At 47.9% G+C, this 21344-nt stretch overlaps 1 protein-coding gene across 1 annotated transcript in view; it reads right to left on the reverse strand.

Annotated features, from left to right (window-relative positions):
• LOC146174640 (uncharacterized) overlaps positions 1–15223 on the reverse strand; it is a 49950-nt gene extending 34727 nt beyond the window's left edge. Inside the window, exons 1-4 of the mRNA XM_084585419.1 lie at positions 15182–15223; positions 14981–15074; positions 12665–12787; positions 10998–11149 (exon numbers count right to left, since the gene is read on the reverse strand). Coding sequence (XP_084441545.1) covers positions 10998–11149; positions 12665–12787; positions 14981–15074; positions 15182–15223 — 411 coding nt within the window. The remainder of the gene's footprint in view (positions 1–10997; positions 11150–12664; positions 12788–14980; positions 15075–15181) is intronic.
• Positions 15224–21344: the final 6121 nt, after the last annotated feature.

The following is a 21344-nucleotide window of genomic DNA, read 5'->3' on the forward strand; positions in this document are numbered from 1 at the left end:
CATTACTCCCCCCTTAAAAAAAAACATCGCCTCGACGTTCCAAAACAAAGAAACTTAAACATAAACACTGCAAAGTTTAAACATCACAGATTATTTAACGCGCGTAATATGGCTTCAGTCGTACAACATGTACAATTTCTGGGCGTGCACGTCGCCGTTGTGATGCTGACGTTCCGTCGGGAATGACTTCATAGTCCAGTGGTTCGACGCGGTGAATGATTTTGTATAGCCCAAAGTATCGACGCAACAACTTTTCACTTAGTCCGCGACGGCGAATTGGTGTCCAAATCCACACTTGGCCTCCTGGGTTGTACTCTGCGGCGTCGTCGTAAGTTGTATCGTCGGCTGTTGGTGCGCTGTTGGTCTTTAATACAAAGACGTGCGAGTCGTCGGGCTTCCTCTGCACGCTGCAGGTAAGCGGCGACGTCAAGGTTGTCCTCGTTGGTTACGTGCGGCAGCATTGCGTCGAGCGTCATCGTGGGCTCCCTGCCGTACACAAGCTTGAACGGGGTCGCTCTGGTTTTCTCCTGGACTGCCGTGTTATACGCGAAGATCACGTACGGCAAGATGGCGTCCCAGGTCTTGTGTTCAGCGTCGACGCACATGGCGATCATGTCCGTGATAGTTTTGTTTAGGCACTCCGTAAGGCCATTGGTCTGGGGATGGTACGCAGTTGTTCGTCGATGGCTTGTATGACTGTATTCCAGGATGTCTTGCGCCAACTCTGCCGTAAACGCAGTTCCTCTGTCCGTGATGAGCACTTCTGGGGCGCCATGTCGCAAAAAAATTTGTTCGACAAAAAATTTGGCGACTTCTGCAGCGGTACCATTTGGTAGTGCTTTTGCTTCGGCGTAACGGGTAAGGTAGTCAGTGGCCACGATGATCCTCTTGTTACCCATAGACGAAGCTTGAAATGGGCCGAGGAGATCCATCCCAATTTGCTGAAAGGGCAGGTCTGGGGGCGGAATCGGGTTTAGTAGTCCTGCTGGTCTGATAGGTGGCGTCTCGTGTCGTTGGCACATACGACATGTCTTGACGTAGTGGGCAACTTTGGCAGGCAGTCGCGGCCAGTAATACTTCTCCTGGATTCGACGCAACGTGCGTGCAAATCCGAGATGGTCTGCTGTGGGCTCAGCATGCAACGCCTGCATAATTTCCTGCAGAAGGTTTTTAGGCACTACAAGAAGTTGCGCAGTTCTGGTGGGTGCGAAGCTCTTCACGAGGAGGCCATTGCTTAACGCGAACTAAGATAAATGTCGTCTGAACACACCAGGAGGGGAAGCGGTCTTTCCTTCTAAGTAATCGGCTAGCGCTTTCAGCCCAGGGTCTGATCGCTGTTGTTCTGCGAAACTGCTGGCGCTTACCGGTCCCAAAAAGGCATCGTCGACATCGTCCTTCGGGGGGGGGGGGGGGCGTCGACGGGAGCGCGTGATAAGCAGTCTGCGTCGGAATGCTTCCGGCCCGACTTATAGACTACAGTCAAGTCGAATTCTTGATGTCGTAGGCTCCATCTGGCAAGGCGGCCGGAGGGATCTTTCAAATTAGCCAGCCAGCAGAGCGCGTGATGGTCGCTTACCACCTTGCATGGTCAGCCGTATAGGTATGGACGAAACTTAGAAGTGGCCCAGATGATCGCGAGGCACTCCTTCTCGGTCGTCGAGTAATTGACTTCGGCGTTTGTGAGGGACCGGCTCGCGTAGGCGATTACTTTCTCCTGTCCGGCACTCTGGACGAGAACGGCTCCTAGGCCCACACTGCTCGCGTCGGTGTGAATTTCGGTCTCTGCGTTTTCATCAAAGTTGCCAAGTACAGGAGGGCATTGCAGGCGGCGCTTACGTTCGTCGAAGGCTTCTCCTTGCGGCGCTTCCCATTTAAAAGGTACGTCAGCCTTTGTAAGCTGCGTCAACGGTTCGGCGACGCGCGAAAAGTTTCTGACAAATCGTCGATAATAAGCGCACAACCCAAGGAATCGGCGCACAGCGTTCTTGTCGACAGGCGGTGGGAATTGTGCGATTGCAGCTGTTTTCTCCGGGTTTGGGCGAACACCATCCTTACTAACGGTGTGACCTAGGAAACACAGTTCTTCGTGAGCGAAGTGACACGTCTCTGCTTTTAGCGTTAGTCCCGATGACTTGATGGCTTACAGCACTGTCTTCAGTCGTTTTAGGTGATCTTCAAAGTTTGACGAGAATACAACAACGTCGTCCAAATATACCAAACAAATTTGCTACCTCAAGCCTGCCAGGACTGTGTCCAATACTCGGTGAAATGTGGCTGGTGCGGAGCAGAGGCCAAATGGCATCACCTTGAACTCAAAAAGACCGTCCGGTGTGATGAATGTGGTTTTCTCGCGATCTCTTTCGTCGACCTCAATTTGCCAATATCCGCTCTTCAGCTCCATCGATGAGAAGTACCTTGAAATTGCAGAGCCGGTCGAGAGTGTCGTCGATACGGGGAAGCGGGTGGACATCCTTCTTAGTAATGCTATTCAAGTGGCGGTAATCAACGCAGAAGCGAAGTGTGCCGTCTTTCTTCTTCACCAAAACGACTGGTGCCACCCAGGGGCTCTTCGATGGCTGGATTACGTCGTCACGCAGCATTTCCTCAACTTGATCGCGTATGGCCTGGCATTCTCGCGGCGATACACGATAGGGGCTTTGGCGTAGAGGTCGGGCGTGTTCATCCGTTATAATGCGGTGCTTGGCCAGTGGTGTCTGTCGTACCTTCGATGATGACGAGAAGCACTCCCCGTAGCTTCGAAGAAGGCTGAGAATCTGATCTTTCCTGCTGTGAGTCAATGCCGGGTTGATGTAAAATGTGGGCTGACGGAATTGGTCCGGTGCGTCTCCAGCGTTTGGTCGTGGAGGGTTAATACATCTTTGAGGTCCGCTAATTCGTCGAGAAAAGTGATCATCGTGCCCTTGTTGAGATGCCGGTATTCTTCGGTGAAGTTGGTTACCGGCACCTGAGCTTGACCTCTCCAGAATTTTGCGATGCCTCTTGCGATGCCGACACCTCGTTCTAAGAGAAACTGGATATTTCCTTCGACGATGCCTTCAGCGGTTTCGATATTTGCGCTACCTAGGCAGACTGTGACCAAACTCGGGCATGTCCTTGAAGAACAAAGTAGACTTGTCTAAGTTTCGCGCCGTCATTCCAGCCGTTGAATTCTGCCACACGGTCGAAAAGGTCCATCCAGTCTCCAGCATCTTCATCCGGTCGTCCATGGAAGCAGGGGGGCTCACGGGGTTGGACGAAAACAACCGGTGCTGTAGGCTGGGCCATTGTCAGCGTCGATGCCTTCCGAGATCGAATGGGGTCAGGCAAGACCGTGTTCGGGTTGTAGGCCTTGAAGTCGGCGGCTGGCTCGGTGGCCTGTATGCTGGTCTTCCAGGGCGACAGGAACACGGCTTGGGTCTTCGCTTGAAGGATCAAAGGCAGCCCCTCCACCAGATGTCACGTAGTGGGGACAAGGCCGTACACGCCAAAAGAAGACACAGGCGTCATGGTACTGAAATAACTCCTTATGGGTGCTGACTTGCGCCCGCACAAGAACTAAGCAACTCGGCGGCGGCGATAGCAACAAATGTGCTCGTCGGTCGTCGAACAAATAATGCCGGTCACACTCGTCAACGCTCAATTTAAAGGCTGCTCAGAACAATCTAGATAACGTCGCAAGCAGCTACCAGCACAAGCTGGAATATTGTAGAAAGACACACGAGCGGCCGGAATCTTCGGGACAGATCTCGGTGCATCTTGCGCTACAACGAAACTGATAAAGGTGTGACCCGCGACATCGAGCAATAAGAAACAAAGAATACAGAACTGATACATAATCCAGAATCAGAGTGATAAGGCCGCATGGCGGTGGCTGTTAAAAAACAACAAATACAGTTTTGAAGGTTTCGCGGTAATACAAATACAAATACAAATAATTTTATTTAGCAGCAACACTGATTACACAGTACTCGTGATGCTGCAGGGTGCTAGCAAAAAGCCTGCGATGGCTTGACAAAGGCTAGCACCCCGCTTACAGTGCAATATAGCAGCAGACAAAACGCAGAAAAAAAAACAAGAAAAAGTTATAAACATAACGACGGCTTTATATATTACGAAGTACATTTAGATTATAGAACTAATATTGGGTGGTACAGAACTGCATGTGTTAATAATATCTTGATTTGAGGACATATACTGTTGTATAGGTTAGCTGGAGTTATTAACAGATGAATTAAGAGCTTGTGGTAGCATGTACATGAACATTTGGCGGCCATAGTTGGTACGGGTATGGGGAATCTTCCAAACCTCACTGCTTCGTGTGCCATACGTTTTTTCAACAGGAGTCAGCGTCGCAAGCGTTTCAAGAAAAGGGTCACTATTTATGCGATAAGTATGATAACGTTTTAACAGAATTGCGTTGAATAGGTTCGGTAATGGTTTTAATCTAAGGTCATGAAATATAGGTTCTGTACGTGCGTCATTGGGTTCATTAGAAATGATTCTTAGAGCCTTTTTCTGTAGTCCATACAGGTTTGTGTAGGTCGTTGTTCCCCATACCAAATAACCATACGATAGCGTGGACATAAAAAGGGAGTTGTATAAGAGCCATTTAATGTGCTTTGGCAAAAAATAACGAAAGCGTGCAAGAATACCTACTATTCACGAAAGTTTGGAGTGAACAAGGTCAGCATGCGCGCTCCACTGCATATTCTCTAGAAAAAGAACACCTAACGTTTTTATAACTGGTACCAAATCTATGATCGAAAGACCTAGTCGAAGGACAATATTGGAATTAACTGGCTTATTTTTAGGGCGAAAAAGAACTGATTTTGTCTTCGAGACGTTTATAGTTAAAGAATTGACTCCAAGTGTTCCGTACATCAAGCACTTCATTCGTTTTTATAACAAGCAGGGGTAAACTGTGATGTGAGAAAAATAAGCTTGTATCGCCGGCATAAATAACAAATGAAGTGTTCAAACCTATGTTAACAAGATCGTTAATATATAGTTTGAAAAGCAGCGGCCCGAGAATACTTCCCTGAGGAACGCCGTGTAGTAATGGTTTGAAACTGGAGCAAGAGTTATTTATGTGTACCCTTTGTTGGCGGTGTAGTAGGTAGGACTTAATGACAGATAAAAAACAGCCTCTGAAACCATACTACTGCAATTTTTTTAATAGCGTGGTGTGATTCATTTTGTCAAATGCTTTTGAATAGTCTACAAATATTCCACGTGGCCGCAATCGCTGCCAAGATTCCATTATCGTCATCGGCACGAAAATCATTGTGCAAAACACAGCTTATTCCAAAGGCAAGCTTTTTTTCCTTCTTATGACAGAGGCCCAAAGCGCCGAAAGTTTCTTATCTTCTGGGAGACTATAAAGCACCCTGTCGCCTGGACCGCAGATGTTCGCACACCGAAAACCCGTGCTGATTGTCGCCAGTTGCTTCACGCACTCACACGAATGTTTGTTTTCCAATGACATGAGGAAAACAATTTTCGAACATCGAACGAAGCTTAATTTACTACGGAGCAAAAGAGGCGTACTAGTCGAATGGCATCGAAACGCGCGGCGCGCCACTCCGCAACAGCTGCGTATCTGCTGGTTGACCTCATCGGATCTTTGAACACGCGGAACCTTCAGCACAGAATGATAGAAATGGAGAAAACAAACCGCACCAGTAGTAGATTGCGCTCATTCGTCTATCACCAGTTGAGCACGGAATGGAGCGAAGCAAGCGTACAAAACGCGCGGTCGGCCTAGCCGGCTGGCCGGAATTCCGAGATTGACGTTACATCCGCCTGTTCGCCAGTTTCGGCGCGCCGCCCCCGTCGCTCCCGGCGCGCCGAAACTGGGGACAGCGGCGCATTTTTAACAAGCTATTTCTGTTTTTCTTATCGACAAAATTAAAAAAAAATGACAAACATGATTAATAAAAACTCTCCTTTCACACTATAATTTCATGCAATTCGAAAACCCTTTTCAGCTTCCCTTTAAGGAGTCAAGAGGCCTTGGCCTCTGACGACTTGCAGGACCTTTTCGATAGCTGGGCCTTGGTTGTCTGACTAGAAGCTGATTAACGGGGCCTCCCACTGATGAGCATTAGCGGAACGCAATGCCTGAGCCGGTATATGTTGAGGGTAAGCTCATAAAATATTGTAGCAATACTGAAGAAGAGGAAACACACAGAAGAAGACAGGCAAAAAGGACTTTTAGAAATACGAGGAGACTCTCGTGCCCGTGCCGGACTCGCAGCCGTTGACCAGCTCAGTTCTCTGCCTCCTCGACCTGTGCAGCGCTCCGACGTCAAACCCCCGTCGTAACAATATGTAGCAGTGTACCGTAATGGCCGCACTGTTTACAAGCAGGTCAATATACCACCGGCTATACGTGAGCGTATACTGTCGGGCTAATAAAAGATTCAGTTTGAAATTGCCTCCAATTGGCTCCTTCAAGTGCAAATAGGGATTCTCTCCTGAAGGAAAGAACGTCCTACTTAAGCGGTAATACCAAGATATCTCTTGATAGGTAGCCGCAAGATCTATCAAAGCCCCTAAATATAGTTCGTTGCCTGGCAGACCAATCAAAAATCCTCGAGCATGTTGGTGGACCACCTCGTTTCCCTGGAGAGAAGGAGCGCCGAAGCCTATACAATTTGTATGGGCCGGAGCGAGTGCGTAATGAGCTAAGAATTTCCGATATGGCACGAGGAACCCTGTCCCGAGAAAAGTTTCGTACAGTAGATTTGGAGTCGATAATAACTTTGACAGCTGGGACTGGGGTCATTGCCAAAGCCATGGCAGCTTCTTCGGCCTCCTCATAAGCGCCTGTATACACTTGCATATATAGTCACAGACGCAGAGAGTATCGGGGTGCTTTGATAATCGAGTGCCGCTACCACGGAGGCGTCGTGGCCTGAATACTGCCACGACGTGCCAGTATCGTGTGCCTGGAATACTGCACAGGAGAGCAGTGTTCTAGCTCTGTCCTCGCGCCTGTCAGCCTAATAGACGTGGGGCGTGTCCCTGAGGATAGGGTGTATTTGTGTGTATCTCTTTAGATATCAAGACTTCGTCATCCAATTTTAATAAAAGCGAATGTTCAGTTTTTGTAGAGGGCTTCTCTACATAGATGTGAGGGTGACGAGAGATGGGTTTCTGCATCTTCAGTGAGTGTTATGAATTCCAATTGCAAGAATTCGTTCGGTCGCATCTGTTGTGCGGCAAACGTAGGGCTAATTTATATGCCTGCCTGATGAAGCTCCCAATCTTTTGCGTTTCCTGTAAGCTACGATTTAGGCAAGGGATCGTCTTTGTCAAGGGGCTTATCAAGGACCCACCATCGCTGCCCCGGACCGACACCCGTCCCACATACGCAGAATCTCTGCAGCGTCAGGCTCCCCCTTCGCCGCCGCCTGTTCTCGCACCGCTAACAGTTCCGCTACCCTCGGTGAAACCAGTGCAGTATTTCGACGATGGTCCTCCGCTCCGATGAAACGCCGATATTTGGTGCACGCCTGACCGCCGTCTGCTCTAATTCCTCTGCGGAGAACCCGACCATCTCTACCGTGATTGTCCGTGTCGACGCCTCGGTCTTTGAAGTTTCTGCACCGACCCGCCTCCTCCCCGGTTTGGCCAACGACCCCGATATACTGAAGAGTATCTGGCGGAGCCGCGTTCTTCATCCCGTTTGCAGCGTCAGTACCGCTCCCCGTCACCAAGGCGCTCGTCGCCATCCACCCACAGTCCCTCGTAAGACGAGAAGGGACCGCCCGTCAAACCCTCGTCGGGAAGACTGAAACCAGCAACTTTCGGGGGCCAGGTCGCTGGTAGTCGCTACGTTGAAGACCTTTCGTTGTCTCCTCTTCGAGTCGACCAAGAGCTCCTGGTATCGTCCCCTAAATAAGTCAAAAGTGTTTCTTTGGACACTCCTGTTATTTTAGACGGTCGTACTACCATCAATGCATTAGTGGACACGCGGTGTCAACTATACGATTTTTAGCGGCCGCATAGTGACTATTTTGAGAAAAGTGCTTACTGCTTTGCCAGGTGTGCACTTTCGAATCGCCGCCGGTCATCTATGTTTTTCGTTAGTTGCGCCGTTTTGAGTAACTACTCTTGTGACTTCAACCTCGGCATTGACTTTCTGCGAGAGTACGGTGCAGTTATCAACCTGCGGAATAAACTCGTAATGCTTCCGATGGGACAAACTGTCAAACATTACAGTAGCAGTCCTCGCAATGCAGCACTCTGCGTTTCCGCCGAGAGCATCTCGCTGCCGCCACGAGGCAGTGTTCTGGAGTAATCTGCGTCGATTTCTGTGTTGGCGACGTTGTAGCGGAGACGAACCATTCACTTCTGCTAGCTCAAGGCATCTGCGCTGCTCGCAGTTTACTGTCGCTTCATAATGGCCGGGCTGCACTGTTTGTCAATTTTTCTAATGAGCACCGGCACTTGTTCAGGGATCGTATTGCACACGATCTGATCTGGTTTGCATCCACGACAGTCGAAACTGAAGAAAGATCTCTTGGCAACATCGACATTAATTGCCACTTGTCGAAGAAGAAACGCTGGGCTTTAGAGCAACTGTGGCTGGACTTCAAGCACTGCCTTGCTTCTTCATCGAGAGTTCGTCAAACACCCATCACGCAACATCGCCTCATTACTTATCACAACGCTTGCCCTATACGAGAGGAGGCTTATCGCGTGTCTGCCAAAGAACGGTAAGGGATCCAAACTCATACTGAGGAGGTGCTTGACGATGGTGTCGTGCAACCTTTACAAAGCCGTACTTGGGAAAGGAGAGGTCCCTTGTTTTCCTTTCGCACACATGCATGCGCGACGAACGTATGCCGTGTGAACAACAGCTGACGTTCTTTATCAAAAAAAAAAGGAAAGCTGTCACTGAGGGGTAAAACGCCACGTGGAAACTCCCAATTGAGCAAGCGCCTCTTCTGAGCACCTGTGGCTCAATGACCCATAGCGCCTCATCTCGCGCTGGTCAGCCACCGCACACCTGCTACCCCACCAAGGCTGTATGCACATGAGCAGAGGGAAAGACGCGCACGTAGCAATACCAGAATGCATACGAAAGGCAACGTCCACTGGTCCTTGATATGACATTCAACACTGTACACTGTCATAAAGGAAGAAGCACTGCGCCGGCAACAATAGAGCTGCCACCGCGCCTCCGTCATGCATCAATGGTTCCACCAATTTGGTAACCCTTCGACCGGGGACAGGTGCACATCTCAACGTATCTATACCTCGCGTCGTATGCTCTGTGCGAGAAACCGAATGGCCCGAAAGTTCACCGAACTTCACACCCTTGGTCTTGCCAGTCATCCTTGTAATGGCTGGTTCACACTGGCGACTCACGGAGGTCGCGCGGCTCGATTCGTCACGGAAGGGGCGACCAGCAACAAGCGCTGATCGACAAGGAGTGTTCACACCGGCGTGGGACTCGCTTCACGGCAACCCTGCCTCCGAACGAGATTTGAACAAAGAGCCAATTTTCGCGCCTTTAAGGCCTCTGCTACCACGCTCGGGGTAGATCAATTCGGACTCATTTCGGGTATGAATGTGTGAAATTATCAGCGAGGAAGAAAATCTTCTGGTTATGCCCATGTTTAGGATTGTTGCGACAGCTAAAGCGCTATAGTTCTACGAAGTCGGAAGCGGCGATGGTGTGTGCGCTGTTGTTTGCGGTCTCGCGAAATAGCAGGTCACGAAATCGCCTCATGCCTGAGCGTCGAGCATATGACCAAGGATACGTGTACAAACGTGACTTAGTACGATTCACTCTCGCAGTGCTCTTAACTGCGGGCGCAGTAAGTCAATAGTGCACCCGCGCGCATGCACTCTTGAATTTTCCCGCCTTGGAAGGAGGCAGAAGCGCTGCGGATTGGCTCAATAGTTTTGCGACTTCAAGTCGCGTCGCAAGAAATCGGTCAGCGAGCTACTCCCTCAAACTACCTCAAACGGGTCGCTGGCGACTCGTTCGGGTCGCCCCCCTCCGTGATTAAAGGCTGGTTCACACTGGCGACTCGCGGATGTCGCGCGGCTCGATTCGTCACGGAGGGGGAGACTGGTGACAAGCGCCGATCGACGAGTGTTTACATCGGCATGCGACTTGCTTCGCGACAACTCCTTCACCGAACGAGATTTGATCCCTTCCCTTACGGCGCGGTTCAGGTGTCCACATAGCAAGTGTGACAGATACTGCGCCTTTCCCTTCCTGTGAACCAATTATTAACGAAGAGCCGACTTTCGCACTTTTACGGACTCTGCTACACCGCTCGGGGTAGATCAATTCGAACTCATTTCGGGTATGAATATGTGCAATTATCCGCGAGGAAGTAGATTTTATGGTTATGCCCATGTTTAGGGCTGTTTCGACAGTCAAAAGCGCTCTAGTTCAACGAAGACGGAAGCGGTGGTGGTGTGCGCGATGTTGTTTGCGGTCTCGCGCAATAGCAGATCACGAAATCACCTTATGCCAGAGCGTCGAGCACATGATAAAGAGTACGAGTACAAACCCGAATTAGTACGTTGCACTCTCGCAGTGATCCTTGACATGTGTGCCCAACAACAGCGGGCGCAGTAATTCGTGCAAACGCGCGCATGCACACTTGAATTTTCCCGCCCAAAGAAGAAGGCAGAAACGCCGCGGGTTGGCTGAGGAGTTCTGCGACTTCAAGTCGCGTCGCAAGAAATCGGTCAGCGAGCGACTCCCTAAACAAAACTGCCACCGTCAGCCAAGAAAGGCTTTCGCCTTAAAGGTAGCATGCTGGTGCAAAGTGAAGTCCTGACTTTAGAACTTCTGCGAATTTGTGCCAATTGATAGCTGTGAAAAGCCACACTCATATTTACTCCCTCCGTAGCATACAATACGAAAACTCCTTGAGGTAACCACAGTGTTTTACTCAAACCAAAATATGATGCGTATTCGGTATTGTTTGATTAAATTTGTTTGAACATCGAGAAGAGGTACTTACCTCAAAACACTCAAAAGATTGACGTTTACCAGATCCTCTGCATGTGCTATCTTTATCTCCTTGCTTCAAACATTTTATGCGTTGTTTGAAGATTTTTTTAGTAGCTTGTGTCCACTCATACAACCCTCTTCGATGGTCATTCCAAAGTCGACCTGTTAGGTGTAGCAAAAGTTAAAAAATGTTGAATGTTGCGTCCGTTAATTTTCCTCCTCACCGTATAACCAGCCAGCTACCACCTGCAAGAGGCATGAAAGTGATTTTTCGCTCAAAACCCCGATACTGACAACGCCACAACAAGAATTTATTAAGGGGCGGCCATTAACGCTACCACGTTAAAGTTTGAATTATGTATATACTTTTCAAAACTTTTATTTGAGTAGTAGGCCTAAGATGATGAAAGGTGAGGTGGACAAAATTTGGTTGGGGTATATGCAGCTTCGTCACCCAACCACAACGGTGTGCACGAAAGCACTCTGGTTCCCTTATTACATCACCATGTGGTGGACTTAATTTGTTTGCTGAGTCGCGCGGGTTTGCGTGTGATCGCAGCGGTGATGACATTTTAGAAGAGAACCGCGAAGGCAGATCCGAGGAGATTCAGCAGGAGAGCTGTCAGGCAGGGTCACGCAGTCGGAGGCCTCCACATGGACGAGGTGGGAGCCTTTCTGCCGGCTGAACCACGAGGTTTAATCTTCCGCGAGTGGAAACGTGATATAAAAATATGTGGGACACAAGCTCTGCTCTTAAGGGTATGAATGGAGAGCGTAATGACGCCTTTTTGACGCTTGAGAATATTCGTAAAAGTCCGTTCACTTTGCTAATCGCTTTTACGTTTCTCAGTGCCTGTTCTCTCACACATACCCCCTAGCTTAAAGGGGGAAGCTACTACAGTATGTGAAAGATCACTCGACATAGACAATGCCTCGCTTTATAGAAGGGAGCCATACGAGCTTGCCCACGTTAGCTAAGAGCAGCAGGTCTGAAAGGGTTCGGTTCTTAGCTTACCCTCGTATCTCAAAGTAGGCTCCCATGCTGACAGCTCCTGCCATGTCATGTATGCGATGCTGTTTCGTGACCTCATACGGCGCACCTGCCAGTCAGTGCCTGGTGCCTGGCCATGCCAACTGCAAGCTACCAGCAGCAATCGACGTGCTTGTGATCTTTCGCTAGCAATGCCGGGCCGCGTAGCCTAAGGATCATACCGTAGTTTGACGGGCTTCGTAGCAAACTTTCGGAGTAGCTAGAGTGCCAGAAAAGCGAATAGACATTAAAAAAGAGAGGGGCCACGGTGCATGATATGCTGCTTGGTATCGTTTAACACACCGCTCGCGGCTTCGGGCCGCGCGCACATGCGAACGAAGTGCGCAGAACATCTTTTTCTGCAGGAAATTAAGAACAGGACCGCGGTTTCCAAGTAGAAACAGTTAGGCAATTGAACGTGATACTATCACGTTTGTTTTCTTCTGTTTCATTTTCGTGAGATGGGCATTTATTCTGTGTTTTTCAATAAAAGGTTTAGTTGCGAAAAAGCGCTCGTGCTATGTCCTGCTACTCCTTGGTCCTAGTTTTTTGCGCTATCTTCAAAATGAACAAGATTCAACTCGCCCAACTTTCAACCTTACTAATTGAACGTTGTCTACGCTTCTTGGGCGATGTTGTTGGCGCACCCGAGGCGTCGCAGAGGTCATCGGTGTAGTAATGACGTTCTTTCCTGTGTTGATTGACAGGCTGCTGCAGCCGATCTAGCGGCGGAGGATGATTTCTATTAAATTCCGAGTACTTGCCTGTGTCTGTTTGGTGGGGTCGAGAATACAAGATCACACGATGCTTCGGTACGGACGTGCTTGATTTATTTTTACGCAACGAGGGTGGGAGCCGTGGATTCGTGGAGTATTTTAGCTGCTGCCAGACTGTCCACTTAATAGGAGCTCGAGTTGAGGAAACCTCGTAAATATTATTTTTTCTTCTCTTGTTGTTTTTAGGACCCTCTTAACTACCTGCATACCGTTCTTCATAAATGAATTTGATCTACAGAACCTCGTGTTCTTTGTCGTGTGCTTGAAGTCGTATCTTGCTTAGAAGAGTGGGAGATCTCTAGTTGCAAACTGAGAATTTGTTTCTGCGCATGCTTCGAAATCTATGCCATATAGGTAAATATAGGACAGAGATTTTTAATAGAACTCGAAGTCGGTGTTCAATCCAAGCCAGAAAAAAAAGCCAATTACGGCGCGTGCATGTGTTAAGCTCCAAACGTATAACAACAATACTTCACAATATTTCATCACGCGTGCTTGGGGGCATAACACCTCTGCATCATTTTAACCTTTCAGCAAGGTGGCTTTCCCTGCTTATACATTTTTATAGAAGGCCTTTGGAGATCCACGACTGGCTTGTTCATTTCAAGGAATATCATGACAAATCTTACATAGCAGCGACTCGCAGTTTCTTTTGATAAAATCTCGAACGCTGTCTGTCTGGTGATTCACGAAGTAATGCTGACGCCGTGAAGTACGCCATCATCAGGGGCATTGTCATTTACCTGTTCTCCCTAAAAGCTCGGGATATATCGCCCAGTATTATTTCAATGCGAATGCTTTTAATGGCTCATACTGTCGTTCGCAGAAGGTGCCACCCAAGATCACGGCCACCATAGGTCAAGGCGGGCCACCCTGGCCCACGCCCCCAAAGGGGGATATAATAAGGCGTAACATACACGGGAAGCACTTCGTTACATAGGTTAATACGCTTTCGTTACATGGGCGCCCTTGGTATCGATTTGTTTACCTTCCCAAAAAGTTGAGTGTGTATCACAATATTCAACTACCAGGTGGGACTCTGGTAGCAGTTTAAAAAGTGATTCTAGGTCATGAAGTATGACAGATAAATGTGGTTCAAGGTGTATAGAAACATACAGTTATTGTCTTTTACTGAAAGATGTCACTGCAACCGCTTCATAATTCGTTTTAAGGACTATTGGAGCAGTTGCAAACGCACTCTGAATTAGGATAATAGCTATCCGTTTTTGAACGTCTGAGCGTTTATGTTCTGGGGTAGTCTGTAAACATCAAGAAAGAGGAGGAACTTAAAAGATCGTGTACACCGGTATACTTTCTAATGATTTCAGGAAAGTTCCAGTGTTCTAGAAATGCCATGTTGTGACGATACGACTAAACATTTAAGGTTCCGAATTGTGCAGTCTTTCATCCACTTCTCTCCTTTTCTTTGTTCAAGAGACTTTTGCATCTGCTGAAGCGGGGGTGCAGGAGGGTTATATTCCGAGGCCCTGGGGGTTCGCAGACAAGCTGCGGGGGTGGAGGGTTCTTGATCTTCCTGTGTGCGGGAAGCCTTGCTGGTTGCTGACTGAGGAACAGTGTGGCTGTACTTCGCCGAGGGCACGGTAGATTTCGCTGTCGCTTTATGGGGCGGGTATTTGTCCTGTCTCAGGTTTTTACTGGTCAAAGGCGAGATCCTTCTGTGGTGGGCTGCCTCCCCACTTCACGAAGTCATACTTCGATTTTGCTGTGCTATCAAATGGGGCTTTAAGGCGAAGCCCCTTCTTGGCTAATGAGTTACTCCAACTAGGGCTCATGAAAAACATATAGTAATTCTCCTTGTCTAGTGAGCCTGTCGTCTCCATGGCAACATAGGGGTGCTGCTGTACCTCGGCGGAGGTTATGCGAGGAAGAGGGACGCGGTAGCTACTGGACGCGCGACGATGACAGGAGAGGAAGTAGCGTCGCCGGCTAGGGAGCCTACATGTTGCACCGTGGAGCCGGGTGCCGCGGCGAAACATGTAGGCTCCCTATCGGAAGAATGGATGGATGGATGGATGGATGGATGGATGGATGGATGGATGGATGGATGGATGGATGGATGGATGGATGGATGGATGGATGGATGGACGGACGGATGGATGGATGTTATGGCCTTCCTCTTTTTAATGGGTGGATATTACATTAGAATAATATCCTGGCCTGGCTCACAGCGCCGGCCACAGCGGCGCGCCATCTGCTGGCAGTTTCGAAGACCAAGCTGCTCAACGATCACGCGCCATGTCCGCCGAACGGAGCTGCTGACCTGGAATCCGTTAGGGTGCCTCGATACCAGCCAGAGGCACTCTAGGAATCCGTAACGAATCCGGAAAAGCCGCTCTCCTACCCTGTGTATTTGCGGAGGTTCCGTACCCGAGGAAGAGACAGCAGCCCCTTGACCATGACCGTCTTCATGCCGTGTCGCGGCCCTTATCTTGGGTAGGGCATTCGCCCTGAATAAAAAAAACAAAATAAAAAAACCTCTCTCCTACCTTGGAGGTGTAGGAGCTTTGCTGGAGGTGCTGTATTTATGATGACGGATTGATTGGTTATGTGTGAGCTTGGGACGCGGTACATTCGGAAGGCAAGCCCTCTTCCTATCTGGCAACCGAAGACGAGTCACTAAATTGTCTCAAAGGGTCTAAAACTAGGGTGCCTCGATGTCAGCGCCGCCGTTCAGGGCGGTGCTATCCTTTGAACGGCCCCACGCCGCCTCTTTCGCCCTGAAACGCCATGTTAAATCACGGCGGGCGCTCGGCGCGGTCGCAGTTGCGTGGTGTAGGCTGCTAAGTTTGCGTTGTTCGAGGCGGCGGATGACTCGCTAGTGGTTGTACTTGTTTGAGGATGTTAGACCTCGTGACTTACGAGCTTTTCAGGTCCACCGAGGGAGCATTGCGAGCATTTGTGTGTACTGATGTGCGCCGGGTGAACCCATAAAGGGTTTTCGCTCCCCCGTGGCTCAAAGGGAAGTAAGAAGTGGGAAGCCCAAGTAAGTACTTAGTTGCTTTCCATCGATACCAAGAACTTATATACAGGCGAGGCAAGTTACAAGACAGTTTTGACCTATATTTGCTTTTCTATATTTCATTTCGAACATTGATTTTCTACGCGTGCTGTGTCCTAGCTTACGTAGAGGCGAGTGAAGATGCTTTTTGGTAGCGATGTCTTGAGGATCTCGTGATGGCTCATAGCGTATTTCATTAGATTAGTATATATTGCTCCCTTATAAACGCAAGCGATGTAGCCGATGTTATGTTTGCGGGTATATGTTTGCAACCCGACAAATGCGGCGTCCATTTCCGACCGTGCTGTCTATTATATTGCGGAGCTAAATGCCAATAAGCATGATGTGCCACATGTGAACAAGCCTCCAACACGCATGGTGTTACTTAAATTTTTCCTCGGTTTTCTGAATCGGTATCTGTCGTAGCCTGCGCATTGTTTATAAACATGCGAAGCTCGGTAATGTTCCGCAGTATTTTTATGAAAACGTTCTGTTTAGCGCTTTGAATAGCTGAATGATTTTCTTCAAAACGTGTTTCGTTGTCTCGCTCTAAATTAGCTTCAGTAATCACAATTGGGGTATTATCTTTCCTTAGTACCACACTGATTAGGACGATTTCGAGAGAAATCGACAGAATGGACGCCAATTGTTAAAGTTCAGATCTTATACCGTGCTGTTTCACTTTGGATGTCATACGTTTACTCGAGTGTATTATTTCCTCAATTTTCAGTGATTCGAAACAGTAACACTTGTTTTTTTTTTATATTATTCATGGAGCTCAGCAGAAGCCGAGTAAACTCCCTGTGAGACGGCCTGCCAAATGTACACCTGCTGGAGAGGAAAACATCAACTCCTCCCCAGAAGTTGCTGCAGAGGCTGGCTAAGCGAGCCTGATGATTCTGACCACAATTATGGCAGTTAGACTATGGCTGATGTCAACTTGCTGTAGAATGCTTTGTTTTAACTGTTATACCACACTCTACACATCAGCTTTACCAGTATTTCTTGTTCGCTATTTCATGGTTGACATCTCTTTTTTCTTTTTTTATGGTGAATGCTACTTCACACGGCGCACATAAAACGTTTTGCTCTAATTTGGTCGCTTAATTCGTGGTTTGCAGCTGTCTCCAGGCGTTGCTTTTATATCTTATTTATAAGGGTTACACCCACCTGTACATACAGAATATATATATCTTTCTGGCTCGGTAAATTATACTAAAGTTTGCATTTTTTCCACGTGCGAATTCACTCAGCATTAGCCAAATAATTAGCATTGTACTCGAAAAAAAAAACAACAACTGCGGAAACGATGCATTCATAAGAGAAGTACAGGGGCGTCGCTGGAAACACAAAAGAAAATTTCAAGGAAAAGAAAATTTCACTGCTGTTTCCAGCGTCGTCCGGTGTACTTCTTTTCCTTATGATCGCGTTATTTCGGCTGTTTTTTTTTTTCACGTACCATGAATCCAATGAACAAACAAGCTACGCTTCTTCAAATTTACATTGTCTTCGGTTTTGCTGCCTTTACTTTCTGTTAGGGCTTGCCAACCTCACCCGGGTGAGTTTGACAGTCTTCGTTACATACTTGTCTGCAGCAGCAATAAAGCTCAACATCTAGGTGTCTAGCATTTATTTTTACAACAGCCTGACTGTTCAACACCTAAAATAGTCGGCAGAAAATGTAATTAAGGCGCAGCCAAAATATTAAATCGCAGGTTGTTCAACTAATCCCTTTTATGGCTGCTTTTATTGTTTTTGCAAAGAACGATTTTTTAAGGTCGACTACTTTTATTTCGGATTTGAAGTTCTCCGAAAACAACATCTATAGTTTATGATTATCCCAAATTCACCTTTTATTTAGGTTAACATGCATAGTTTATTAATGAGTAGAGATCACCTTGAATGAAAAAAAAATTCCGAGAGCCCTGTAGAATCCACACTGCAGAAATGCAAAAGCCTAAGCGTTGCTGGTGCATACGGTGCATCACGCTTCCGCTCATTATCAACTAAACACACCGTCGTTATCATTATCACTAATTGCAACTTCATTGTCATATCTACCATCATTATCAAGGTAGACATGGGTAATTATAACGTGCGCTTCACCATTCAGGACGTGGCGCAGTTGGTTAAAGCGCTTGGCATGGGATCCAGGGGATGGATGTTCAATTTGCGGTGGAGACAGGATTTATTTATTCTTAATGTGCGTTTCGGTTGATGACGTCATTTGATTGACAGCTGTAATGGGACAGGACGCCGGACACCGCCGTGAGTATGAGCCATTAAAGGACTTTGCTGTAGATATAACAGAGGAATCGCATTCAAGCAACCGATGCGCATGTCCATGGTGCAAGAGAACTCTGCATGCGAGCGAATGCACGGACTCCCGGCGGATTGGCGCCCATGAGAAAAACGAAGCGGTTGAAAGACTTGCGTAATTATTTATACTATTAGCAACCAGAGAAGTCGATTTTTGCGGGCTTCTAGAAAAAAAAAAAAACAACGCACACGCAGTGGCAACGTTCATGTGCTGAAGTCTAGGCATCATTAGCATATACCGGCATCCTCCTGTAAACAGATGTATTTGCTCCCTGTAAGTAATATACGGGCGAAAAACTCTCATTTTCACTTTGAAAGATTTGGAAGCAGACGGACATGAGTTTCAGCGAGCACAACAAAGAGAAATGGCCCGCGCGACGAAAGTGAATTCAACCGCAGGGCGCAAGCGGCTGACGTGCGGCCGTCAGCAAAGCGTCGAATTAAAAAAACGAAAAGGCCATGTGAAAAACAATAAGACGATTATTTCCCACTGCACAGGACAGCAGAACATGCTGGCGAAAGGATCTGTGAAATATTCACAGGTTTTAAAAACCCACACCCGCACAAGCTTGGTCACTTGAGGCCGTAAATTTAGGTCGTACAATTAAGTAGTCGATAATTGAATCTTAAAATGGCTATTAAGAGTGAAATTACTCGTATTGCAATACTGATAAAAAATACTATTCAAGTCAAATTTCTATATATGAAGCACCGAAATCAATAACGGCGCTGTTACGGATGCTAGCGCAGAGGATCCCATATGCTTAAAAATGGCGGCGTCGGCGAGGTTGTCTCCACCCTGGACGGCGGCACTGCATCGAGGAACTTTACCTAAAACGGTTATGTCAAATAAATACCGGAGCAGAACTAGCCCCAAAGGCTTTTGTCGTGTAGCTGTTAATGGTACTTAAGTGCTTCCTAGAATATTTAATCTAGTAGAATTGCTTCAGTGCTTCCTTGAAACTGTTGTCGTAATGGCTTTCTGTTTTATTTTTTTCATTCCTTGATTGACATGGCCTGGAGTACGCGGAATGATTTCTCTTGATGCTAACACGATGCGTAGGAACACAGCAATCGAATACGTGTCCTTTGCAGCACATCATGTGCACATTTCGCTGCCATGGCAACTCGGCGTGTCTTAGCGGAAACTTTGTGAGTTGATGCAGTGTCTAGGGTTTCGGATGTAGTGTCGAACATTTACTTTGATGTACCTATACTGCGATAGATTTTGGAAGTGTGGAAGCGGCAAAAGGTAGGACAACGCGTTTTGTAGGCATTTCTTCGCGTATGTTTCTCATCTTGATTCTGTGGACTTTCCACACATTTTTTTTTAGTACCTCGAGCATGTCTTTCTCTGTGATGTTCATGCAGTCGTTTTCAGATATTATTTCGTGGACAGTATTCGGAAAACTAAGTGCAGGCGCTGTAATGGGGATGCCTTCAACCATCTCAAGTTTTGAATGTTAAAGGAGTCGATATTCTCTGATTTTCAGCAGGTGTATCCACTGGCGAGTATACTGGCCCTAGGGGTTGAGTGAGAGTACTAGACACAAGAAACGAAGATATCATAGAGGATTCGTCTTCTGATTTTGGCTCTGAATGGCCGCTTATTTTGTTGTACTTTTCAACAGCCGCAAAAATGCAGCCTCAAATAGATTGTAGCGTAAGATGCGCCGGCTATTTTTTCCGAGTGACGCACAACTGTTTCCATATATTTCGAGACTTTTCCAGGCTTCTTCGGCTGGATATCTAGATGGTTCGTGGCCGACCTTAAATTGAGCGCTGCCGAATTCTACGGGCATTCGCGACTCGACGACCGATGTGCACGCCTGCTGATTATTGCCGCCACCGAGTTGCTTAGTTCTTTTGCGGCATAAGTCAGTCCAATAAACAGTTCATTTAAGTGGGATTCCAGCCTCTTCGTCAGTTGCTGTCGGCATCATCACTATCCCGTGACATTTGGTAGAGGTGCTGGGCTCGTCAACGTGGAATACGCTCTAAGATGCCTGGCGAACAGAAGCCACCTCTGGTTTTGGTGTAGCCCCAGGAGCCCCTAGTATTCCTAGGACTGCAAAATGAAGATGCAGATGACTGGATGCACTTCCTCGAACGCGTGGCAGAATTCAAGGCATGGAGCGACTCGGCAAAGTGTAGGAAAGTTTACTTCGCACTTGAGGGACCAGAGCAAATCTGGTTTGAAAACCGTGGTGCTTCTTTAAAGGAATTGCGCACATTCAAGCAGGAGGCTTTGAAGACTTTCATCAGTGTTTTAAGGAAAGAAAACGCACCGTCTCTTATCCAAACAAGGATTAAACTCTCCGATCAACCGATCCTGGATAATGTGAAGGAAATAAGCTCCTTTTCGCCACGCCGATCCTAATATGACCAAAGTAGAGTAAATGAAATGCTTGATTCGAGGCGTTAAAGAGTCGCTCTTTGCCAAACTTGTCATAAATGCGCCAATAGCTTTGGCCGAATTTGAAAGTGAAGCATCCCCATCGAAAATACGATGGATACCCGGACGTGCCACTACAATCGACCGCTTAACTTGCCTGTGCAAGCCACTACAGCCACAAATCTGCGAGCGAAAATAGCCTTCGCGATCTTATCCCCGAGCCCCAAATAACGACGGTACAAGCAGCAACGCTCTCGAACATCATCCGAGAAGTACAGCAGGTGCTTCTCAAGAACCAAAGGCCTTCAGCTATGCCGGCGCATTGCGCCGTCTTGGGGTCAGACAAGAACCTCCAAGTCATACCCGACTAGAACCAGCTCTCACTGGACACAACCCATTGGCCCCCATCCGCCAAGTCTACGAGGAATGCTCGTGCCCAACCAATTGAGATACCTGGCGAACTTCGAACAACCGACCGCTATGCTTACACTAAAGTGAGGCAGGCCACATTATATGCCCCTGTTCGTACAGAAGCGTCGGCCGGCGCGGCTTTAACCATCGACACCCCACGATCCCATCCTGGCGAGGGGCCACAGGAAATGGACGACTACATTAGCAGTGAAGTGTATGCGTCGTCAAGCTACCTATCCCACTCTTTATCTCTGTTCAACGGATGTTTCGCGTCAGCGGCCCTCAGGTAGGTGCGAGGAAGGTCCCCTAGCCCCTGAAGGGGAAACTAAAAGCAGCAACTATTAGAGTTGAGGTTGGTACATGAACTAACGAAGATAATTAGTCCCCGACGATGAGCGACGACGCTT

This window comes from Amblyomma maculatum, chromosome 11 (genome assembly GCF_055883805.1).
Source record: "Amblyomma maculatum isolate TAMU_Amacu chromosome 11, ASM5588380v1, whole genome shotgun sequence".
Lineage (NCBI taxonomy): Eukaryota > Metazoa > Arthropoda > Arachnida > Ixodida > Ixodidae > Amblyomma > Amblyomma maculatum.